The sequence below is a fragment of the Centroberyx gerrardi genome, chromosome 9 (assembly GCF_048128805.1).
Source record: "Centroberyx gerrardi isolate f3 chromosome 9, fCenGer3.hap1.cur.20231027, whole genome shotgun sequence".
NCBI classification, from domain to species: domain Eukaryota; kingdom Metazoa; phylum Chordata; class Actinopteri; order Beryciformes; family Berycidae; genus Centroberyx; species Centroberyx gerrardi.
In genome coordinates, this window is record NC_136005.1 from 4402590 (window position 1) to 4417530 (window position 14941).

The 14941-nt window shown below is 42.6% G+C and overlaps 1 protein-coding gene across 1 annotated transcript in view; it reads left to right on the top strand.

Annotated features, from left to right (window-relative positions):
• LOC139929879 (solute carrier family 2, facilitated glucose transporter member 9-like) overlaps positions 1-14941 on the top strand; it is a 55552-nt gene that overhangs the window by 6708 nt on the left and 33903 nt on the right. The window contains exons 3-5 of the mRNA XM_078285632.1: positions 2902-3062; positions 3790-3914; positions 4900-5045. Coding sequence (XP_078141758.1) covers positions 2902-3062; positions 3790-3914; positions 4900-5045 — 432 coding nt within the window. The remainder of the gene's footprint in view (positions 1-2901; positions 3063-3789; positions 3915-4899; positions 5046-14941) is intronic.

The window sequence follows — 14941 nt, forward strand, 5'->3', positions numbered from 1 at the left end:
TGAAACCGCTCTGTTACATATGACGGATGAGTGGCTAAGTGCCCTGGATCAAGGTAAACTTGTGTCGTTACTTCTTCTTGATTTCACTGCAGCGTTCGATTTGATAGATCACACAATTCTACTTAAAAAATTAATTCATTATGGCTTCAGTAAGAATGCTATTAATTGGATGAAATCTTATTTAAACGGTAGAAAGCAATCTATTTATGTTAATGGCTCCTTTTCTTCTCCACGTATGATTACCTGTGGCATCCCACAAGGGAGTTGCCTCGGACCATTGTTATTTATTATATACACAAATGATCTTCCCTTAGTGTTAGCCAACTCAAATGCACATATGTTTGCGGATGATACAACCATCACTGCAGTGGCAGATTCACAAACTCAGTTGCATGAATATTTATCAAATGATTTTAAATGTGTCATCAAATGGGTGGAAAACAATAAATTGGCATTAAATGTAAATAAAACGAAAAATATGATTATATGTACTACAAGAAAGAGGAAGAAATTAAAGCCATGGTATTTAACATATGGCAGTGTTCAAATTAAAGAGGTTACAGGAGTCAAATTATTGGGAGTTAAAATACAAAACAATCTCTCATGGACGGCTCATATTACAGATCTTTCTAAAAGAGTGATGAAAATGGCAGGAATGGTTGGACGAATTGCAAAGTTTTTATCTAAAGACATTCTAAAGGTAATATCTCATAGTCTAATCTATAGTCATATTAATTATTGCTGTGCAGTGTGGGGCAATGCAGCTCAGAGAGACATGAGGAGACTGCAGATCACACTTAACAAGGCAGCAAGAATGGTCTTAAGGTGTGGGTTTGAAAAAGGAGTGAGTGAACTACATATTACAATGGGATGGCCCACAGTAGTAGAGCATGTGAGACAACATTCTATAGTACTAATTTCAAAAATTCAAAAGTTTAAAAAGCCAGTTAGTATTAAGGACAAACTGCTATTAGTACGTGATAAACATCAAGTTAACATAAGAATAAGAGATAAAAATCATTATGTACTACCAAAAATAAAAACTGAAATGGGAAGACGGACTTTTATTTTCAGAACTGTTAAATTATGGAATTCATTACAATAACTCACTCAAGAACAGTACGGCGGTTGGATTGTTGATTGCAAGATTTCAAGATTTAAATGTAGTTATCATCATACGATTGTATTGCACTGTCAGTAGGTTTGTAGAGTGAACACATGTAGATTAATATGTGTATATATGTAGGTCCATACGGGATAAGTGTCAATGTATGTAGGTTATATGTGTCATGCATGTATGTATATGATATATGTGTGTCAATAATTATGTGTTGTATAATATGAATTATTGTATGCTTAAATGTTTTTAATGTGGACTCTTGGAAGATTAGCCAATAGGCTAAAAGAGATCCAAATAAAATCAATCAATCAATCCTAGACGGTTCATCGGATCCATCTCAAACTTGCTCAGTGTACATAACAGACCTTGACGATCAAAAGTTATTAAAAGCTTGAGTTTTCCTCCAACGGTGTGGGCGTGGCCTGGCGTCGAATTTCCATGTTTCGCCATGAAACAGGAAGTGCCTGTAACTCCACCGTACATGCTCACATCTGCCCCAAACTTCACATGTTTGATAAGTGTCCCGGCCTCAACATTTCTACATGCCGATTTTCAATCACTGTCATAGCGCCACCTACTGGCAACACAGGAAGTGCTTTGTAACTCGACTGTACATGGTCAAATCTGCCCCAAACTTCACATGTTTGATAAGTGTCATGGCCTCAAGACATCGACATGGCAATATTCAGTTATAGTTATAGCGCCACCTACTGGCAAAACAGGAAGTGGTTTGTAACTCCACTGTACATGGTCAAATCTGCCCCAAATTTCACATGTTTGATGAGAGTCCCGGCCTGAAGACATCGACATGCCAATATTCAGTTATAGTCATAGCGCCACCTACTGCCAACACAGGAAGTGGTTTGTAACTCCACTGTACATGGTTACATCTGCCCCAAACTTCACATGTTTGATAAGTGTCATGGTCTCAAGACATCGACATGGCAATATTCAGTTATAGTCATAGCGCCACCTACTGCCAACACAGGAAGTGGTTTGTAACTCCACTGTACATGGTTACATCTGCCCCAAACTTCACATGTTTGATAAGTGTCATGGTCTCAAGACATCGACATGGCAATATTCAGTTATAGTCATAGCGCCACCTACTGGCAAAACAGGAAGTGGTTTGTAGCTCGGCTGTATGTGGTCAAATCTGCCCCAAACTTCACATGTTTGATGCCAGTCCCGGCGTGAACACATCTACAGGCCAATATTTACTTATGGTCATAGCGCCACCTACTGGCAACACAGGAAATGACACGTTCTATACTGAAAATTCTGAGCCGATCGGTCAGTGTCCAGTAACGATGCGGCGGCTGCGGCACACCCCGACGTGCGCGAAGTGCGAGGGCCCGATCATCGCTGCTTGCAGCTTTAATATTGTTTTTATACTCCTAAATGACCATAGATCTAGCTGTAAGTAAAGCAAAGTATTAAATGCTGTTAATGAGGTTTGGTAAGGATTTATATTATTTTAAGCAGTCGAGGCTGCGAGGACGGAGGATAAGATGCATTTTGGCCAAATGGAATGCACCCCTGGTGTTGCTCGGTGGACATATCCACACACACACACACACACACACACACACACACAAAAGCTCTGGACATACAATGAGAGGGTAACCTCAGTGTGCAATTTCACCTTTATACATGCCAAAGATTAAAAAAAACTAAAAACTGGATTGTCTATCCACCTACTTTTTTCATGTTATATTTGCACTTTGAATACTTCTCCTTTTTAAGCACGATAAGCCTGATTCCTGTCTGTTTTTCTGCAGTATGTAAAGAACTTTATCAACAAGACATGGATTGAGAGGTATGGGACGCCTGTTGGAACTCAAACAGTCAATTTACTGTGGTCCATAAACGTCTCCATAATGGCTATCGGGGGACTGCTTGGAGCAATTGTTGTCAAATTTCTTGTCAAAGCACTTGGAAGGTAAGTTACATTGCAGAAATCTCCACCACAACAAGGGATTTAACGTCGTAACTTCCATAAAACCACTAAACATAGCTTCCTGTGGGTGTTAAATCTGTTTTCTTAAAACAACTGAAACAAGCTGCCAATGACAGGAAACAATTTTACTTGTTTCAATAATAATCTTGTTTCAAGAATTCCTCTGAAATGAGTATCATCATCTTAAAATAAGCACAGTTCCTCTGTGATTGACATGGGGCTAGTAAAAAATTGTAATCATTACTAATGACTAATTTGTCTTTCCAAATAGGATGATTAGACCTGCAATTATACCCAAACCGGGTCATACCAAACTTTGTCCATCTTATTCATTTGAGTATTTAGTCTTACTTTCCTTAAATAAGTGAGATAGGGTGAGATAATTTCACAACTTGTTTCAAGAATTTTCTTGAATCAAATGATATAATCTTGATACCAGGGGAGTGATGTGCTGTATGTCAAGATATTGCCAATTGTATTTTAGTAATGTTCTTGAAACAAGTGAAACTGCATTGTCTCACAACATTGGCATATTGTTTCACATGCTTTCAGGAAAACAGGACTATAAGACTCAATAAAAAATTAAATCACTCTGTAAGGCAAATGTTTTCTGAAGCTATCATCAATCTGCTTCCTTGTCTAATCTCACTCCAATATGATGCAATATCATCTCTCTCCCCTTCCCTATCCTCTTCTTCTGTCACTGTAGGAGAGGCACCTTGCTCGTCAACAACTGCTTTTCACTGGTGGCTGCTGTGTTGCAAGCCTCGGGGGAGAGGGCTCACTCTTTTGAGATGCTCATCATTGGCCGTTTCATATTAGGGATAAACATTGGTGAGAATTTCTTCAGATATGCTGCAAACTATTTTTTAATTGACTAAGAACACATTTGTGTTTATAGCAATGATCTGGGGGATTAGTCACAGGGGGAGGGAGGGGTTCCACATGTGCACACACTCACATTTAACAGTTGGGTGTCTTGCTCAAGGGCACCATAGCGGTACTTGGTAGACAGAGGAGAGAAAGTTTGTTCAACCATCCAGATTTATCCCAGCCGGTTGTTGCAGTCAAACCAGTGACCTTCCAATCAGAAACTCTTTTCATGAAGGTGATGATACTTAGTTGCTCAGATCTGATCTTCTCATGGTCGTTTAAACAAGGAGACACCAGACTGAATCTGATTTTCCCCTGGTAAGACAGCCAAGACAAGATCAGATCTGGACCGCAAAGTGTTAAACGATAACACTGGTGTTTTTTAATGCATTTCTTATAGTCAACAAATCCTATGAAAATAACAAAATCAACAATGCGTTTGCTCTACTCCCATTACTTTCCGACTTCCCACATTCTCTTTTTAGCCGACAACCCGGAAGCACTGGCTCCAATTGTAAGCTAAAAACCTTGAAATACAGCTCACAAAGACATAGTTTACATTTTAAAAATCGCTAACTGTTACCATGAAAAGTCAGGCTATTATAGTTATTACCAAAGACTGAAAACGTGTTTACGGTTGGCTTATTAAGTTGTTTGAGGAAAAAGTCGACCGGCCCGGTGCATCACGATGATGAAATATGTTACCCAGAGCAACGGCATGGCTCTTTGACGTGTTTATAATACAATGGAGTTCTATGGCTGCTGGGACATGAGGCTTCATTGGGCACCGGCTACATGGACGAGACTTGTTGGCAAAACAAAATCATTGCTGATTTTGTTATTTTCATAGGATTTGAAAATAACATTTTTGTTAACGGTAAGAAATGCATTAAAAAACACCGGCCTTATCCTTTAAAAGTAATGTTTTTTCTGTCGCTGTCCAAAGGTATTTCTCTCAGTGCCTTACCCATGTACCTGGGAGAGATTTCTCCAAGGCATATCCGAGGCTCTATAACCCAGTTCAATTCCATCCTGATTAACGTGGGTGTGCTCACTGGACAGATAATGGGCCTTCCTGAGGTACTTGGCCAGGTGAGTGGTGTGGGGAATTAGGGGGAGATGGTTGTTATGGCACGTTTGTACATCTTAATTAATTCGGAAAAGGCTATATGTTAGATATTTTGTACTTACCTTAGAGTTACAACAATATATCGGTTTGCTGATATATTGAACTGACATTGGCCTTTTCTTAAAATCGGATATGGGCAGGTCATTGTGGTCCACTCTCTGTCTGATATGATGGATATGATACAGGTTGTTGGATTACATATCTAGGTTACCACAGTGTCAGCAGTGGTAATATTATGTTTCTAGGGATTCCTGTTATCATTAGGGGTCCAAGCACCACAGTTGCTGAAACCATATAGTTTTTGTTAGGGTTCTTCTTCTTTTTCTGCCTTCAAATGATCTGTACCCAGTTGTGGGTACCCCCCCGCAAAAAAAAAAGAAAAAGAAAGAAAAGTTCCAATTCACTACAATTCATTACAATTGGCTACATTAGGCTACAACAAATATTATCTTGCTTTCACATTAAAAAATAATTGTATGGACAATTTGCATTAATGCACAGCCTACCAGCCTTTACCTCTTTGTTTAGTGTAGTATAGCCTAGTTCCATGTAATGAAACATAATGAAAAGAATTTAATAATTTAATCACAATTTATTGTTCATGTAGGTACTGTAGTAATAGTTACTTTCTTTTAGAAACTCACTGGTCCGTGTTCTATTCATCCTTGTTTACTTTTAGACTATAATGGTAATTTTGTGTCTTAACCTTAACGTTATTTTTTGCTTTAGTTATTTATTTTTTTACGCCTGTATTGGATAGTAAGTACTTCCTTGTGGATTAGCCTATGGGATTGTGAATAAATCGTCTTGTACTTTTTATATCAGTGTCTGTGGATGAATAACTGTTAGTGGATTGTGGATACACACTGTAAGGTTATGTTAACAAGCGAGTGCTGTTCCGACATAACCAAGACATCCCACATTTTACCCACAACTGTCTAATTAACGAGGCAATACTTTGAAAAGCAATAGTGACAATTAAAAAAAACAAAATCTCACTGCCATGTTTATAAAAACTGCTAAAGTGGGTCTGGCTCTTCAGTCATTGCCTCTCTGCGGTCTGCAGATGTGCACTTGTAGCCAAGTCTTAGGGCTTAGCAGAGTCTGTGTTGTTTGATAAACATCAGAGGAGATACATGCGGTATATGAATGCATGGAGTGGAATTATAATTAGATTCATGTCCTATTCAGCTGAGCTGCATGAGATGAGCCAGCCAGATGGTGGCTCTATGAAAAGCAACTTCACATTTTGGACACTAACTCCTGAACCGTATGGCTTATAATCCATTTTTTTAATTCCTTGGTTTGAGACGAATCCATTGCACATGGACACTAGTACATGACAGTAACCTATTTTTTGCTATTTCCCCCGTGTAGTTGATACAATCTCAAGAAAATATGCCACACAGCATATCTGGTTTTCCTAGATTACACCGAGTTTTGAAAATCCAAACCGCTTGGCCATGGTGCACAAATGAGGAAAACTGACTGCAAAGATGCGTGAAGACGAAGTGAGGCAGAACTCCTAAACGCTTGACACTAGAGCAGTGGTTCTCAGTCCTGATCCTTATGGGGTGTGATTTAGGACATTCCTTAGCAACTAAGCAGCCTATCGTCTCAAATGCCATGACCAAATACGTTAAGAGAGGGTACATGACTATGGGACGCCATTGGGGTGAAAACCGCATTCCAAAATACTTGTCGATACGGTCACTTAATACCTCCACACAGGCAACTACCTACAGTTTAGAAGAAAGCTCCGAAGCGCCATTGTTGGTGTTCCACCAGCCTGAATAAGAATGAGATTTTTTTTAGAATAAAAGCGTAATTTCTATTTCTATTTCTAGTATACAATCTGTACAATGTTTTTCTATGATAAGAGTTGTTGTAATCATTTTGTTTAAAGTTCCCCTCTACATTTAAACAGAGATTTGTAATTTTTGGACTACATAGGCTACGCAGATTAAAGACTACACAGGTGACCTTTCATTGCTACTTCAAGAGTTCTACTGTATGTCAAAACACTCCTACAGACCTGTACTTTCACAACACACAAACATTTAGGCCCAAGCTTTTTAAGCCATGGCACAACACACTAACGTTTATACATTTCTATATTTCTATATTTATTAGGGCTGGGAAAATGTATGTGTTTTTGCCATTCATTTGAAATGTTTAACGTGTTAAAAAAAATGTACGCATTTGAGGCAGCATTGATGTTTTTCCCATGACGCAGCCGGGAGCAGAGGGCGTCTTTGGCTGCGAGATGCAGTGTTTCCCATACATAAGCAAAATAGAAGTTGGTCGATGTATGATCTAAATGGATCTCTAATGCGCCTGATGTGCGCATCACATCATGTCTGTCATTTGGCCATGACTAGCAGGCCAGCGTATATTCAATCCCGAGTCTCTCCTTGAGAACAACTGATAGTCCATGGGCTCGGACCCAAAATTTAACGTACCGGTACCATCTGGGTGGGCAAATTCTAGTTGTGATTTTTTAATTCCTATACATCCCTAGATTATGTTTTGATATGATAGACCTTGCAGACTGGCAGCTTATTAGTGGTTATCCCCTCTTAAAGTATGGACTGCTGTCGTTCAAACCCGGGAAAGTGCCTTCCCTGGAAATCATCTTTCTTTCATTATATCCTCTCCCTGGGGTGTGTCTGGACTACTGACTGTTAGTATTACATGTAGAAACATGTTCAACAGACATGTCTAGATATACTATACTACATAGTGTCTACTAAATTGGCACGTCTCAGTCAACAAGAGTTTTATTTGTGTTAATGTGTATATGAACAGCTGCATTCAAAATGTGTTAAGACTAGGGTTAGAGGGTTACATTTTCTTTCCCGCCACTCAGGGTTCTGTCTTGGGTCCTATATTATTTGCTTTGTATATGCTTCCCTTAGGTCATATTATCAGCAAATTTAAAGGTATCTCATATCACTGTTACGCTGATTATATCCAGCTGCATGTCTCTTTTAAGCCTGATGAGACTGACAAACTGACTGTTTTGCACGATTGTCTGACTGCCATTAAGGACTGGATGGCGACCAACTTTTTACAGCTGAACGCTGATAAGACTGAGGTCCTTATCATTGCTTCAGATAGCATATCTTCCAAGGTTGCTCAGTGTATTGGGTCCCTTTCTTCAGCTGTACAGTCTAAGCTTAGAAATCTCGGTGTTATTTTTGATCAGTCTATGTACTTTGATCAGCATATAAAATCATTGACCCGTACATGCTTCTTCCATTTAAGAAACATTGCCAAACTCAGGTCGGTTGTATCACAACCCGAGCTAGAGATGATCATTCACGCTTTTATATCATCCCGGCTGGACTACTGCAATTCCCTTTTCACCTGCCTCAGCAAGTCGTCTCTGGACCGTCTACAAACGGCGCCGGTGTACATTTCTGACCTGCTCCATCCTTATATTACCAGTAGGTCACTTAGGTCCTCTGACCAGGGCTTACTGGCTGTCCCTCGCGCCCGACTGAAAACAAAAGGTGATCGTGCCTTTGAAGTGGTGGCTCCGACACTGTGGAACGCTCTTCCTATAGACATACGATCTGAGGTCTCTGTTGATGCCTTTAAAAAGCAGATAAAGACTAATTTATTCAAACTGGCCATTGTCTCGCCTCGTGCTGTCTAGTGTTTGTATTTTGTGTGTTAAGTTTTATTGTTCGTTTCTTTTTACTGTATTTATGGTCTTATTTTTATTTTTTAAGAATTTTACTCTTGTGAAGCACTTTGTGACCTTGCTCTGTGAAAGGTGCTATACTAAACAAACTTTTACTTACTTACTTACTTACTTTACGCTACAGTGGCTACACTCAGGTCCTCAACTATAGAATATACAGCGTCGGGACCTGAGCTCTGCTCCCAAAAGCCAGTAATTTCTTCGGCCAATGTCGGTGGAGCAGGGGGCCTAAGTCTTAGAGGGCTACGCCTATACTCATAGAATCTGGAGTTATGGTAACATAACTAACGGTCTATTTCGTATAGGCTTCGCCCTCTAAGAGCTGTCGCTATTGGGTTAAGGGCGAAGCTGATGTAGTCAATGCCCACTGAGACACCAAGGACCTCAAGCAGATAACATACACCAGTTCACAACCCTATAATGCGAAGCGTAATAAGGCAGGAAAACACCGGTTGTGCCATGGTTGACCTCATGTCAACCTTGTGTGGAAAAAAGGCGAGTGATAGAACACTCGCTCCACACAACACTGCCGTTGCAGAATGTGAGACGTTGATTACGTATCGTAATGATCCCTCATGCAGCCCACTAATCCGTGATGATTAGATTGGGGGCGCACTGTTTGGCATGTGCGTAAAAACGCCAGATCTGACAACACGTCATCTGCGGTCTAGCACGTTTAAGACTGAATGAGTCAGGGAGGACTCAGACACATCGTGCAGATAGAAATGGATGAAAAGGCACAGAGAAGCCCAAGATGTCGCTGTGCAGATGTCTGCCACCGCCATCCCTCTGAGGGCCGTAGATGATGACAAGGCTCTCGTGGAGTGCGCCCGGACGCCCTGCGGCGGCTCGGCTCCCGCCGCACTGTAGGCTTGTGTTACGGGTACCAAGACTAGTACCACAGTAATAAATGATTTGGGTTCAATGCCGTTCAGCTCCCTGAAAAACACAGATGAAATGTTCAAAGGAATGAAGACACGAACCACGCATTTCTCTTCCCAATTTTCCTCTCTTTATTACAAAATTGTGAAAACATGAAATAAATATTCAAAACTTTCCCTAGTGCAATAGTGTCTCTTTGTTTCAATGTCCATTGTTTGATTCACTGTCCTTACTTTTCAATAAGGTACATTAATATGTTTTCTTTTTTTTTCTTCCTTCTTAACTCATTGTCAGTTCCACCACACTCTTTTAACCAAATGAACATTACTATTTGTTCAAGTGCATCTTTTCAGCATCTATGCTGGTCCCATGGCTACTATCACATAGTGCAATTACATCACGTTACACCTCACATGTACTATTAATTCACTGAGCAACATAAATCAACATACTTTCACTCTAAGCTACTTTTAGTAGTAATTTAAAAGACTGTTCTCATTCCAAAACATTCAACACGTCACATAGGGAATGTTACTTAACTCAAAATACAGTATCAGTTCGATTCAAACTCACAAAATTGAGGATTCACCCCTTAAACTTTAACTAAGTACATTTCTGCAATGAACTTGTTCACAAATCTTATTAGCATCCTATCAACAGAAATAACCCTATTCAAAATATCTGTCAGGTGTTCAGAGCCCCAGCATTGAAAATGTCGCTATACAATGTACACACTGATGTTAATGATGTGCTCCGCTCACAACGTGACAATCGCCATTTTCTAACAATGCCGCCGTACGCAGCTCTACACTCTCACGCTTCTTTTAAACTCAACGCTGAACACTCAAATCCGTTAAACTCATCACACTCGTGCTACATAAAGTTTAGCTTTAGGAGGTAGTTCTCTTTGTGATTTTCACAGTGTACTGACCTGAAAAACACAGATGAAATGTTCAAAGGAATGAAGACACGAACCACGCATTTCTCTTCCCAATTTTCCTCTGAGGAGGGGGGCCGGACATCCTCACCTTAGCAAACCGGGGCGCGACATCACCTCGGCTCATTGGTTCCGCTCTTCTCTTTCCTAATAAACTAAAGCTTGTCTTGCAACAAATGTGAAATGAATTACTTTGAGTCTCAACCTCAATACTGAAATGGTTTTGCTTGTTACAACCAGCAAAAATAAAGTACTCAACAATACTTAAAATAATAACAATAATAATAATAATATGTAAACAACACAAAAGTGATTACACATTTTGAGTGTACCACACTTGTGTGATGGCATCACACAGCCAGTGCGACAGACGCTGTTTTGACAGAGCCGAGCCTTGTGACTGCCCTCTGTAATGAACAAACAGCTGCTGTGTCTGTCGGATGTTTGCTGTGCGCAAAACATACTGAGACAAAGCGCACACTGGGCAGAGTCGGTGAGACGCTTCCACTGCCTCATTTCTGTGAGGCGGGGGGAAGAACCCCTCGAGGGAAATAATTCTCGACCAAAAGGAGTTTGTTAGGACTTTAGGTGTGAATGAGGGATTTGGCTGTAAAGTCGCTGCACTCCCGTCCTCTCTAATAGAAAGGCAGGACGGCGAGACCGACAGCGCACATAAGTCACTCACTCTCTTAGCCGACGTCAGGGCTAGGAGGAGCGCTGTTTTCAGGGATAGCATCTTGAGAGAGATTTGGGCTATCGGCTCAAAAGGGGGACCCCCCAGAGTGCGCAACACCAGAGGTAAATCCCACTGCGGAGCTAGAGAGCGTACGACAGGTTTCTGTCGTCTGACTCCCTTTAAAAAGCGCTTCACCAAGGGATGCGTGAAAACTCATCTTTCCATAGCCCTCGTGGCAGGATGAAATGGCTGCAGCATACACTTTGATTGTAGATGAAGCCAAATCATTATCTACCAATGTCTGAAGGTAGGTTAACACGAGAGGCAGAGGACACGACGTGGGATCTGAGCCTCTCTCCACACACCAGCGCTGAAAAGCAGACCATCTACCCGTGTAACACGCTGTAGTAGAAGGGGCTCTCGCACCTTGGATAGTGCGCACCACCGCAGGGGGCAGACCTAACCTTTCCAAGCGCTCCGGTTCAGCGGCCAGGCCCACAGTTGTTGGCCTTTTACCGGGAGGCGGAGGATCGCACCGTCCAGCTGTGACAGTACGTCTTTGCACCATGGGAGCTGCCACGGTTTCCCCACCAGCAGCTGCACCATGGTCGGGAACCAAGGTGTGCTTGTGCATTCTGGTGCCACCAGAATAACTGCTAGGTTCTCCTCCTGAACGCGCGCTAAGAGGCGAGAAATCAGGGGAACTGGAGGAAACGCATAAAGGAGAGCCAAAGCGGGGGGCATTTGACCGGCGGCTCCTGGACTGCTCACGGCCTCTTAGGCCGTGAGGAGGTGCAGGTTGCTCTGCCGGCATCGCTATGCCCCTCAAATCCGCCGCCTGCTTAATGATGTCTGGCAAGTCCAGGAGAAGTCCTTTGGCGGCCGGCATGTGGCTGGCAGATTGGAGCGGAGAAGGAGAGGACCGCAGCAGCGGAGCTCCTTGCTGCAGTGGAGAAGGGGAAAGCCGCAATTGCGGGGCCCCGCCCTCAAAATCAGGCTCCAGGTCTCCCGACGGGGAGACAGGAGAAGAGCCCGAGATGGAGGGAGCCGAGCCGGCTGACTCGTGCCCGCCATCGATGATTTCCTCCGGAATATTCGGGAAGTTGTTGCCACAGAGGATCTTGTCCAGCTCGTCGTCCGGAGAGACGGCGCCGCGGTCAGCCCAGCTACCGTCGCCGCTTCCCTCCACCTGGAGCGCTGTGAAGGCGTCCGCCCGCCGCTGCAGTTCCTCCACAGGCAGTTGAGCACAGAATTGGCAGGAGGCCTGCAGAGTCAACGCTAACCCGGCGTGAACGGCGCCAAGGCAAGCCTCGCAGCGGGGGTGGAGGTCCGACGGCAGGATGTAGCCGGTCCAGCAGGCGGTACACAAGCGGACAGCTCCTCCGGCCCGGTGAGACGACTTCTTCATTTTCTTCATCTTCTTCTTCTTGACTGCTTGATCGCTGAAGAAATTTTGGGAGCAGAGCTCAGGTCCCGACGCTGTATATTCTATAGTTGAGGACCTGAGTGTAGCCACTGTAGCGTCAGTCACCAGTCACCAGCCACTAGACTCACTCGCTGAACACGCAACTCACGTGCTACAGAGATGCTACAGAGATGGAATCTGGGAAACCTGGACATAAACAAAACGTTCAAAAAGTGTCGTGTTTGTGTTAATTATTTCAAAAGTGGAGTCGGCTTCTATTAAATATACTGTATATTTTCAATTACATAATTTATTTAGAAATGATTTATATTGGGGGGAAAGAAAACAAGAATAGCAACAACAACAAAATCTACAGCGCTAATAGGGGAAAATAACAAAATGTCCAATAAATATGAAAAGCTGCTCCTGTGGAAAGGCTATCATATATTAATTTACTTATATTGACCCTATAAACAATTTAGTATAGGTAAGGCTTTGCCCACTCAGATGGTACTGTTGGGCCAGGCCATGTGGTCAAACAAAGGAAAGGCCTACATGTAAGATTGAAAGCCTAAAACACCGGCCTAGCAAGGGAATCAGAAACCTGAACTCCAGCCCACCCGCTGGGCTGGGACCTTACACAAAGGAAAGCAGCGCCAAAATTCCAACAGGCCCTGAAGTTCACACCTAGGTACGAACTGGCTGAAACCCAACCTCTGGTCTCTCATTGGACGAGACTAAACGAGGCTAAACAAGGTGGTACCTGAAACGTTCGAACTGTTCTTTTGTTTAGCTGAGGCGCAGTCTTCAACTCGCGGGACGAGACCAGACTTTTTAGTGTTAGCCATAACACTGTTGGATCCAGAAGGATTAGATTAGCTGTTTGTGCATCCGGCATTCTAACTCCTTACACGCACTGCCGTGTGTAGCAGACCTGCAGAAGTGGACTGGAAGAGAATACAGCTAAGGACACTCCTCCCCTCCAAGAAGACAACGTAAGGATACGTTTCTTCGACCAGGTCGACTCCTGGCTGACATCTTTCGCTGCCTATGAGGAAAGCCAGCTGGCCGTTGTTCTGTGCACGGAGAGATAACGGTCCCGCAGACCCGCTTTGGAAAACCCCATCGGATCGATAAGACGGACTCAACCACACACCAATCACTCGAGAGTGATTCCCAAGTAAGAGGCTTTGGTTCTGGGCAGAGACTAGAATAGGTGTGTTAAATAAGCTTGACTGATCAGAAGCTGTAATTGTGCGTATTGGGAAGCGCATCGGACCGCCGCGTCCATATTTATGCTGTATGAAGATACCTCAATCATTATGCTTGCTGCTTAATTTGATTGTGTTAATGTAAAGCTGATTTGTGTTCAATTGCATGCCGCTGAGCTTGCATCCGTGTTAGTAGCCACCGTATAGAGCCAATATACTGCATTTTACCAGTTCAAAGACCAGTAACCCGGCGTACTATTTCCAAGTCGTATCCCGAGTTTCTGTGTGGTAAAAGGCTATTGTTGTGTCTCTAGACGGCGAGTAGAATCTCTAGGTTTACCCTGAGTGCTTCCCCCTTACTCTCTCTCTCTCTCTCTCTTACTAACCCACACACACACACACGCACACACACATCTCATTACACATTCATTGCTACCTAAGAATTAGATGGTGTTGGTTTAGCTGCCTAACTCCAACTCCATCTTGGTTCCAAAGCCCCTTTTGTTCAAACTGCGCGGTCACAGCCGCCATCTTGAACTCTCGTGAGACGTCCCACTCACGTGGTCACGTCCGCCATCTTGCCCTCTCTCTCTCTCTCTCTCTCTCATATCTCTCTCTCTCTCACACACACACACACACACACACACACACACACACACACACGCATCCATACGTGCCATATGCTGTTTGTGTCTTTATGCTTGCTAGTTAGACCTATAGTTATAGTTGTATAATAGTTGTTGATTAACTGCAGTGTTATTGATTATTGATTGATATTGCTAAAGTTAAATAAACTCTGTTATACTTTTAAAGAGAAGTTGTCTGTGATTCCTTGTGCATATGTGTTGCAATAAGGGCTGGTTGTGAGGGCCTGTGTACGAATTCACCCTTCACTGTTCACTCATAAATGTACAGTGGTACTTAAACACTGTCATTTGGGGGTGAACAGCCATTTTGAGACTGTATTGAAGGTTCGGTTATTGGTCCCTGATTCCAGGGTGGTGCCCTGTTAATATTCACTCCCGTCAATAATTTTATG